Source organism: Polistes dominula, unplaced genomic scaffold (genome assembly GCF_049000335.1).
Source record: "Polistes dominula isolate Pdom_NZ unplaced genomic scaffold, Pdom_raw_medaka contig_16, whole genome shotgun sequence".
NCBI lineage: Eukaryota > Metazoa > Arthropoda > Insecta > Hymenoptera > Vespidae > Polistes > Polistes dominula.
Window position 1 is genome coordinate 6,196,354 of NW_028301040.1, and position 9,839 is coordinate 6,206,192.

Below are 9,839 nucleotides of genomic sequence, written 5' to 3' on the forward strand. Positions count from 1 at the left end.
TTTAAATATTATTTTATACGTGTCTAAATTTACCTGTAATAATCTGTAAAGGTTTTTAAATTTGGCGCCTCAAATGGCTGTCGATATTTGCTCCAGCGCTGCGTACACACACATATACACAGTCGTCTTTTCACACTTTCGTGAAGACGTTAAAGAATACGAAAATGGCTTGTTCTGCCGTACGCTCACCTATTCTCCGTAATTCGACGGTAATTATGAACTCTTTTGTATTTTTATTTATAATTATTTATAAAAGAAAAATATTGGTAATATAAGTTTAATTATCAAATGTAAAATACCATCATGCTTCTGAGATATTTCTGATTAGTATATGTTATATAAATGATTACGAATCTACATGTCAGCAGCAAGCTTTTAAATGTCTATTTGTCTCATACTCTAATATTTATCTATACTAATTGTAATTTTGTAATTATTGTGACTGTAATTACATCTTTTATTTATTATAAATGAGATTAATAAATATTGTAATAAATAATATCATTACTTTTTTCATTGACAATATTTCATTTGATATTGTTGAATCTTGAAATTTATCAATCAAATTATATTAATTATATTTTCTTGCTTACCTGTAATTAAGAAATTAATATGAAATATTTATATTTTAGGTGAGACATTATGCAACTGCCACTGCCGCCCAGGCTTGCTCCTCAACCAATCTTGAATCTAAAACATTAAATAATAAAGTTTTTGCAGTAGCTCTTGAGAATAATAGTCCCATATCACAAATTTCTATTGTTTTCAGGTAAATTTAAAAAATGAATACAAAATATCATTTTAATTAGTAATCATGTTTGGGGTGTAAAGTGTATCTTGAGTCTTATATGTTGTTGGTATAGTGCAAGGGGGGTTAATTTAAATATTTTAATTAAGATATTGATGAAGGATAGCCTAATGAACTAATCATAAGTAATTTTTATGTTAAGGGCTGGCCCACGTAATGAAACTTATCACAATCAAGGTATTAGTCATCATTTGCGTATTTTAGCTGGTTTGACAACATGTCGTTCCAGTTATTTTGCTATAACCAGAAATATACAGCAACTTGGAGGAAATATAATTGCTACCAGTGATCGTGAAAGTATTGCCTATACGTTGCAAGTTACACGAAATAATTTGTAAGCTAAATTTGTATTTTTATTTTCTTAATATATTTCGTTAAATTTATGGAGAAAGGAAAAGTTTGAATATTTGTATATTTTACTAGGAATGAAGCTTTAAGATTTTTAGAAGATGTTGCTACACAACAAGTATTTAAACCATGGGAAATACCAGAACAATTACCTAGATTACGTTACGAGTTATCAACAATACCTGAAACTACTCGTGTACTTGAACTTCTTCATAGAGCTGCTTATCGTACAGGTCTTGGCAATTCTTTGTTTTCTCCAAAGCGACAAGTAGGACGAATTAATTCAGAAACTGTAAGTAATATTTAAATGTAATATTTTTAATATAAGCATAATTATTTAATATTAATAATCTTTCTTATTTTCTAGTTACAACATTTTGTTAATACATGGTTTACGGGATCAAGATGTTCTGTTGTTGCAACAGGTGCCCCATTTTCGGAAATATGTTCATTAGCTTCAAATTTAAATGTAAAATCAGATAATACTCAGGATATACCTACAAAATATCATGGAGGAGAACTTCGTAAAGAACGTAATTCGTCAACAGCCACTGTAGCAGTAGCTGTAGAATCTACAGGTTTAAACAAAGAAAAAGATGCTTTAGCATTAGCTGTACTACAAAGAGCTATTGGTACTGGACCACAAGTGAAATGGGGATCCAGCATGAGTCCAATTTACAAAAGTGCGTCTAGTGCAGCTGGTAAACAAACATTTGCAATATCTGCCTTAAATGCTGTTTACTCCGATTCTGGTCTATTTGGTTTTATTTTCTCCAGTGAACCTAGTATTGCTGGATCGGTTAGTATTATCCTCATAATTATTATAACATACATTTATATACAAACTTAAAACAAATTTATTATATATTTCAGTTAACAACATGTGCCTATAAATGGTTAAAGTCTCCCCAATTATCAGATGCTGATATTTCTCGTGGTAAAAATATATTGAAGGCTGACATATTATATTCTACTGAAAATGAACCCGGATTATTAGAAATTCTTCAACAGCAAGCCTTACATAAAGGCACTGTTTATTCTCCAAAAGAAATAGTCGCAAACGTAGATAAAATCACTGCAAACGATGTTAAAAGTGTATGTATATTACATAGATTAAAATTTGTTTAAATGAATTTTATATAATACTAAATATAATTTATAATATATATATTTTTTTTTTTTTTTAGATTGCTGGAAAGTTAGGCTCAGGTAAAACAACTCTAGCTGCGATCGGTGATATTTGCAGTGTTCCAAATTTAGATGAGTTGAGTTAGATGCTAAGTCTAACATTCCTACAAAATTAGTGTCAATTGTTAATAAACATCAATTTATAATTAAGCGATGGAACGATATTATCAGTGCTTACAAAAATCAGTATATACATGATCCATTGCAGTTATAACGTGTAATGTTTCTGTACATACCAAATAAAAATAAAAACTGCTATTCTGTTTGAGTTTTATTATTATTTTTTAAATATATTTTAATATATAAGTTACATAGAAAATTTCAATGGTATAATAATTATTTATGTACATTTACCTACCATATATACAGAATTAATCTCAAGAAAGGTGAATAGCAAGTTTTTTTTTTTTGAAAATGTAATTCCTTTAAAAATAAAAAATTAAGAAAAATATATTTTATCTATGTTAAATATGAATTACATAAAATTGTTTATTTACAGAATATATATTGTTTTGATATTCTACATGATTTTTATATGAAATTTAATTCTTTTATATTCTTTTAATAAAATTTTATTTCTTCTATAGAATAAAATTTATTGTAATTTTTGACGGAAGGCTTCAACGATTTTCCATTTATAATTCTTTGCAACATAGGCCTCAAATTTTCCAAATTCTTCAATAATTGAAACTAAAAGAAGTATATTAATAAATTTAATTTATCTGTAGAAACAAAAAAATATATTTAATACAAATACTTAAAGTAATCACTATAAAAATACTTACATGTTTCTCCAATATTGAATTCAACTTATTAAGAAGACTTAAAACTTGAGAATCTTTAGATAAAATATATTGTTGATAATGAGAATCAAGAAGAAGAACAGACCAATTGTATAACTGCTTGTTATTTGGTTCAAATGCATCAAACTCATCATCTACAGTTTCTTGATCTAATTTTTCGATTAAATAATTTAATAATCTGAGTACTTCGTCAAAATTTAAACCTGTCTTTAAGTATGATAATAAAAAAACATCAGAATAACTAATACAAAAGATTTTATCTAGAAATCGATTTCTGGTACTAAGTATTTTCTGGTCAGATATGCCATTACTCATACCATTTTGTAATGGTATAAATGTGTCATTGGAAGTTCTCAATGAAAACATTAATAAATCAGTTAATAATTTTTCAGATAAATCCTTGAAATTATTTAAACACCAATTTATTGCAATAACATCTTTAGACTCAATTAATTGCGGTATTAACACTTCTTGTATTCTTGCATCGCTTAATCCTTCAACTATGTAAGATAATATTTGTTTTGATATATTTTTCGGCATATCATCTTCCCTAAATATTGATTCCATTGGTTTTGTATTTTCCCAATGAGCTACTACTGAATCTTGCACTATAACTACTTCATCTTCTTCATTTTCATGATTATTTTTAAAGCGTACAGATGAGCCCAGCATTGCTGCTATCCTCTGTGGTGCAAGACGATATGGAGCAACAGCTAAATGTCTATTTGCTGCAAGTAATAATTTGTCCTCTACTCTCCACATTTTAGCTTCCTTTGTATAAAGCTTTAACTTTTGAGTAGCTTGGACTAATTTAAATTGCACATTGTATATCATTAAAACAGCACCTTCTTCTGATACGTCTGCTCCATAAGCAGCTATCATTGTTTCGTTTAATGCTACCATTATGACAGGATGCGTAGTATCAATATTTGTAATAACACTGATTAATTTACTTGGCTCTGAATCAGAGGTATCAATTAGCGAATGACTGTACAATCTGCCATGAGTCCCTAAAATTGAGTAGACAGTGATTTATTATTAATACTTTTATAATTAAACATAAATTAAACATAAACATTAATTAAATTATTAAAGTATTCACTTACATAAAGTTAAAAGATATGCATTAGATTTACTTTGCATTACTACATGAGAAACTAGTCCTTCTGATGTACGTTTTAATTCAATTCTTTTAACATGATCTAACTGTACATAATTATCATTATTAAGTTCGACAATAACGTAATTGTATGTTTGATCTATTTTTGTTAATCCACATAAACTTGCTTTGCCATTCAAATATATCAATTGGCAATCTAATAATTTTTCTTCAGACTTTAATATTCCTTCATCATACCAAGATTTTCTATTTTGTAATGCCCATTCTAAAGATGCTGTAGCTCCATTTTGTTGTACTACTACAGGTGGTAAATCATCATGAACTAATATAGTATGAAAGGGAAATTGAAATTTACATCCCTTTACGTTATTCAAGTCAGATTCTTCAACTGACCATACCTTAATTTTTCTTTCATTAAATACTGCTGCATATCGTTGGGCTATTTTATCATAAATTACTGAAGTTGTAAGTCTTTGTTTGCTAGACCAACTGTTTATTTGTTTCAAATCTTGCAACTAAAAATATAGAATATCCATACATTTGTATATACACATAACATTATTTCTATGAATAAATATTTAATATCTATTAACATCAAAGTATATAAAAATTGAACAAAAGATCCCTTTAAAAAAATATATGACCAATAAAAATAAATCAATTAAGTGTACAAAATATTAAAGAAGATTATATTATAGTTTTGAGTTAATTAAAATATAAAAACTAACCTTATATCTTATAACAATATTTCTTCCAAGAGTAACAATGGCACATCCTGGATCTGAATCTTTTTGGACTCCTAAGAGATTTTGTTGGTCGATTAGCGGACATAACGTGTAGTAGGAACTGAGTTTTGCCATTTTATTAATTTTGTATTAAAAAACCAAACATGCCCATAAAACGCGGTAAACTAAATTACACGTGAGTATTCGCGGCACAAGTTTTGATATAATGGAATACACATTCAACTTCACACAATTGACTGCAGTGACCTCTGAAACAATAATTTGAAGTTGGCCATCAATGCCGTACATATAAATAACTTCAGAGGGCACCACGTGAAAAAAAGCATGGCGTAAATGCGAATATAACGGTTATGGCGTCAGTGAATGCAATGAACATCTATTTACAGACAATTCTCGATGACGAATATCGTCTTATCGTGTAGTAATATACTATAAAAAAATGGCTGAACCACAAGAGCAAAAGGGTAAAGAAAATACAAGTGGTGGATTAAAAGATGCAATGGTGAAACACGAGAAACGGGAGGGTACGCTGACAAATGGCGGGAAGGGATCCGGTGATGATGCGGACAGTCTTGAAGAATTACCTCTGGATATTGGCGAACATTATCTTGTTCGAAGATCCGATGATTCGTGGCGTAAATAAACTATACCATATATGATCATTTATTCTATTTGTTTTAATTTTTTTCATTTATTATTCTTTAGTTCCTTTTGTTTTGTTTTTTGTTTTCTTACTTTGTGCCGGCTTTTACACGATTCTTTATAAAGTATTTTCATGAAAAATTACCAATAACAATTTAATATTGTTATGTATAATGAATATTATATGAATGAAGATTTTACAAATTGATAATTTAAAGTTATAGATCTGTCAATTTTCCTTTTTCTTTTCCTTTTCTTTTACTTCAAAATATCAAGTCTATGTTTTTATACAATTAAAAGTAGAATACTAATTATTAATGAATTATTAAATTTAGATCCTGCTGAAATTATTCAAACACGTTACAATGAAAATGAAAGTCATTATGAATACTATGTTCATTATGAAGGACATAACAGAAGATTGGATGAATGGGTACCTCGTGATAGAATTATGTCCAGTAGATTTGATATGAGTGATAGAAGTTGGAAAACCGGTGATAGAAATTCTACCAGTGATTTATTAGCAGATTCTTCTGATCGTAAGATAACTAGGAATCAAAAAAGAAGACATGATGAAATTAACCACATACAAAAGGTAAATTATTATTTAAACTACGAATAAAATTTACCTTTAAATTATAACTTCTATCGTTATACTTTTTTTAGACTTATGCAGAAATGGATCCAACGACTGCTGCTTTGGAGAAAGAACATGAAGCTATAACAAAAGTTAAATATATAGACAAAATTCAAATTGGTAAGTGTGTTGATTTATGCATTTAAAATATTTTTAATACAGTGCATATTTATCATTAAATAAGTCTCATGACTTTTAAAAGTTTCATTGTAGGTAAATATGAAATTGACACTTGGTACTTCAGTCCATATCCAGAAGAATATGGTAAACAACCGAAACTTTGGATTTGCGAATACTGTTTGAAATATATGCGTCTTGAAAAAACATATAGATATCACATGGCAAGAACAATTTTTTATTTTAATTGTTTATGTATTATTCATTATATTGTAAACGTGAATTATTTCATTTTCAGAGCGAATGTACTCATAGACAGCCTGTTGGAAAAGAAATATATCGTAAAGGAACGCTAAGTATTTGGGAAGTGGATGGTAGAGAGCATAAAATTTATTGCCAGAATCTTTGCTTATTAGCAAAATTATTCTTGGATCACAAAACGCTTTATTTTGATGTTGAACCTTTTCTTTTCTATATTTTATGTGAAGTGGATAAACACGGAGCACATTTAGTTGGATACTTCTCTAAGGTAATAAATGTTTTCTATTAAACATTAAATAATCAAGTAAGTAATATTGCTTCAAATATAAAAGTCTTTTTTATTCGTAGGAAAAAGAATCTCCCGATGGCAATAATGTAGCTTGTATATTAACTTTACCTCCGTTTCAAAGACAAGGATATGGAAAATTACTTATTGCTTTTAGTTATGAACTTAGTCGAATTGAACAAACCGTTGGAAGTCCAGAAAAGCCATTAAGTGACCTAGGAAAATTATCTTATCGTAGTTATTGGAGTTGGATACTCTTAGAAATCCTTAGAGATTTCCGTGGTACACTTAGCATTAAAGATTTAAGGTAAACTGCCAATAATTGCACATTATATACAAAAATACAGTGTGTGATTATCCACTATAAATTTAAATATTTAATTGAGCATTATTTTTTCAGCCAAATGACTAGTATTTCACAAACGGATATCATATCGACATTGCAAAGTATGAATATGGTAAAATATTGGAAAGGCCAACACGTAATTTGTGTGACCCCTAAATTGGTCGAAGAACACATAAAAAGTAGTCAGTACAAAAGACCCAGACTTACTGTAGATAGTAGCGCATTAAGATGGGGTGCACCACCTCGAAAAAATGTAAAACCTGGTAAAAAGTAAAATACGAAACGATTAAACTTAATAGTTTGTATTTTTTTTTTTGGACTAATTAGATGTTATCAATAAGATAAGACTAATGACAGAAAGATACGTCATAATATTAAATCTATATGTATACAGAATCTACATAAAATTTTTTACTTAACCGGAAACAACTTATATAAAAACAAACGAGCTGGTGTGATATCATACAGTATTAATATAATTAACAATTTTCTTGTATAAATTCGATAATTAATAAAATATATTTATCAATGTATATTCTATCAGATAGAGCCAATAATACCTTTAAAATAATATTAATAATTAATTATAGTTTTGCAATAGACGATTTGTGAGCATTTATAGCTAATTGTACAGCATATTGAGCTGTACCAGGAGCTGTACAAACGCCGTAACCGCCATGTCCATAATTATGTATTACCTATAGCAAACAAAAAATGTTTGATAATTTATATTTCTAATCAAGAAATATGATATCGCTACTAACCGTAGTTTTATCATATCCATCAGAAATGAATTCTGCTTCTACTCTAACACCACCATCTCTATATGGTCTTAGACCTACTTCTTCTCTTATATTTTCAACCATTTTGAGAGATGGTACAAGTGTCTCGCACCGAGTACGAATCGCAGCAGATTCATATGGACATAATTTTAGATTTTCAGAATCGAAATTTCTTGTTCCACCTAAAGTAACTACTCCATTAAATCCAGGAATTATATAAGTATCTAAATCACCATAAAAAAAGTTTTTAACCAAGGAGCAGCGACCTACTCATTAAAAAATATATGCAAAATTAATTTCTATATTAATAAGAAATATAATAAAAATTATATTTATATACAAAAAACATACTTTAATTACTTGTCCACGTATTGGAACCATACGTCTATCAGTGCATAAATTTCTAGCCCCAAGTCCGGTACAATTCATTATTATATCATAATCTTTAATTAATTCTTTGAATGAATCTATTTGCTGTCTCTTTATAATAGCTCCGTTGGCTTTTAATCTATAAAATAATATTAAGAACTTATCATTGATTATCATATATGATTTATGATATAAGAAGATAACTCACTGTTGTAAAGTCCATGGGAGATATAATTTACATTCTGTAAGCAATGTTGTAAAGAAGCAACCAAATTTCCAATCACCTCCAACTAATTGAAATTCTTCTTCTGTTACATTTCTATATATCGGCACCAATTTTTCCATCCAATGATTCTATTTGTCAATAATTTTAATGAAAAAGAAAATTATAATCTTTTATAAAGAAAACGCATAATTATGTTTTGTTATTTACAAATGAGTACGTGAGTGAGTTGGAAAGTTTTGAGTTTTAATAAAAAAATTTTTTATGTTAGACTCAAAACTTTTCAACCCACCCATAATTTGTAAATAATAAATATCTCATTAAAACCTTTATGATATTTAAAGAATTGGCAAACATATAGCCCGAAATACTTGTTACTCCTGCTTGAGATGCATTGGGTAATTTACTTATATCATCGTAAAATGAATACGAATCCTCTATCCATTTCCTACAAAAAATAGTTGTGAAAATGTCCTTACATTTATTAAAATAAAAAACAAAATATATGTACAATGAAAAGAACAAGTTACATCTATTATTTACCTTGTTATCTCTTCGTTAGGTCCGCAATATGATGATCCGACACGGAATATTCCTGCTGCGACATTACTAACAATATTATCCAAATTGGAAGCATAAATTGTTATTTCTGCATTATGTAATGTACGTTGCATTTGTAAAGCAGAGGTTAAACCAACTGCACCACCTCCAATTACTGCAATTTTCATTTTCTCTCTAAAGTAAGAAATAATTTTACTGTATGGATTATCACTTCTTCTTTACTGATTTCAAAAAAAAAAAACTTCTTCGAAGATAACAATTGTTATCTACTAAAAGAAACATTACAGTACAACATCCTATTGCTTTGCATACAGCTATGTAAATATCATATACATATTTTTGAAAGTTTAAACTTTGAAAATATGCAAGAAAAAAAGATCGGATAGTTCCTTAATAAAAAATAAATTACTTATTGTTAGCTTTGTATTACAACAACATTATTTTTGTTCATATAAATTAATGCATATATTGATCAAGTATCACATGATCATCCGCATTTACTTTCAAAAGTGTCATATTAAAATTCGGTGAAACATAATTATTATATACTTTCAATGATTATTGGATGTTTACAACGTTATGGTTAAATAACAGAGTCAAAA

At 28.3% G+C, this 9,839-nt stretch overlaps 4 protein-coding genes across 4 annotated transcripts; 2 read left to right on the top strand and 2 right to left on the bottom strand.

Moving 5' to 3' along the window:
* Nucleotides 1-55: 55 nt before the first annotated feature.
* UQCR-C2 (Ubiquinol-cytochrome c reductase core protein 2) lies at nt 56-2,612 on the top strand. Its single transcript, XM_015320738.2, has 7 exons — nt 56-209; nt 633-769; nt 951-1,142; nt 1,232-1,448; nt 1,524-1,955; nt 2,030-2,251; nt 2,344-2,612. Exons 1-7 carry the CDS (start codon nt 165-167, stop codon nt 2,428-2,430), a joined length of 1,332 nt encoding a protein of 443 aa, XP_015176224.1. The 5' UTR covers nt 56-164; the 3' UTR covers nt 2,431-2,612.
* A 217-nt stretch (nt 2,613-2,829) lies between these two features.
* LOC107066214 (nucleolar protein 11) lies at nt 2,830-5,247 on the bottom strand. Its single transcript, XM_015320637.2, has 4 exons — nt 4,996-5,247; nt 4,254-4,782; nt 3,130-4,157; nt 2,830-3,034 (listed from the first exon to the last, which is right to left on the bottom strand). The coding sequence occupies exons 1-4, from the start codon at nt 5,125-5,127 to the stop codon at nt 2,906-2,908; spliced, it is 1,818 nt and encodes a 605-aa protein (XP_015176123.1). The 5' UTR covers nt 5,128-5,247; the 3' UTR covers nt 2,830-2,905.
* A 68-nt stretch (nt 5,248-5,315) lies between these two features.
* On the top strand, nt 5,316-7,835 carry mof (males absent on the first). The gene is made up of 7 exons (XM_015320641.2): nt 5,316-5,648; nt 5,991-6,250; nt 6,322-6,412; nt 6,506-6,633; nt 6,708-6,938; nt 7,019-7,263; nt 7,357-7,835. Exons 1-7 carry the CDS (start codon nt 5,453-5,455, stop codon nt 7,574-7,576), a joined length of 1,371 nt encoding a protein of 456 aa, XP_015176127.1. The 5' UTR covers nt 5,316-5,452; the 3' UTR covers nt 7,577-7,835.
* Nucleotides 7,756-9,838, bottom strand: Daao1 (D-amino acid oxidase 1). Its single transcript, XM_015320642.2, is given in 7 exon segments — nt 7,756-8,000; nt 8,067-8,329; nt 8,332-8,350; nt 8,436-8,592; nt 8,662-8,807; nt 9,004-9,124; nt 9,220-9,838. Coding segments are annotated over 7 exon segments (1,005 nt in total). The 5' UTR covers nt 9,405-9,838; the 3' UTR covers nt 7,756-7,886.
* Between the last annotated feature and the right edge of the window lies 1 nt (nt 9,839).

Excerpts from the sequence above, each read along its gene's own strand:
- mof (XM_015320641.2), top strand. The coding sequence starts at position 5,453 with ATGGCTGAACCACAAGAGCAAAAGGGTAAAGAAAATACAAGTGGTGGA. Across the intron at positions 5,649-5,990 it reads AAGATCCGATGATTCGTGGC|ATCCTGCTGAAATTATTCAA; the intron begins GTAAATAAACTA and ends TATTAAATTTAG. Across the intron at positions 6,413-6,505 it reads TATAGACAAAATTCAAATTG|GTAAATATGAAATTGACACT; the intron begins GTAAGTGTGTTG and ends GTTTCATTGTAG.
- LOC107066214 (XM_015320637.2), bottom strand. The coding sequence starts at position 5,127 with ATGGCAAAACTCAGTTCCTACTACACGTTATGTCCGCTAATCGACCAA. Across the intron at positions 4,783-4,995 it reads ATATTGTTATAAGATATAAG|TTGCAAGATTTGAAACAAAT; the intron begins GTTAGTTTTTAT and ends CTATATTTTTAG. Across the intron at positions 3,035-3,129 it reads ATTCAATATTGGAGAAACAT|TTTCAATTATTGAAGAATTT; the intron begins GTAAGTATTTTT and ends TACTTCTTTTAG.
- UQCR-C2 (XM_015320738.2), top strand. The coding sequence starts at position 165 with ATGGCTTGTTCTGCCGTACGCTCACCTATTCTCCGTAATTCGACG. Across the intron at positions 770-950 it reads CAAATTTCTATTGTTTTCAG|GGCTGGCCCACGTAATGAAA; the intron begins GTAAATTTAAAA and ends TTTTATGTTAAG. Across the intron at positions 1,449-1,523 it reads GACGAATTAATTCAGAAACT|TTACAACATTTTGTTAATAC; the intron begins GTAAGTAATATT and ends CTTATTTTCTAG.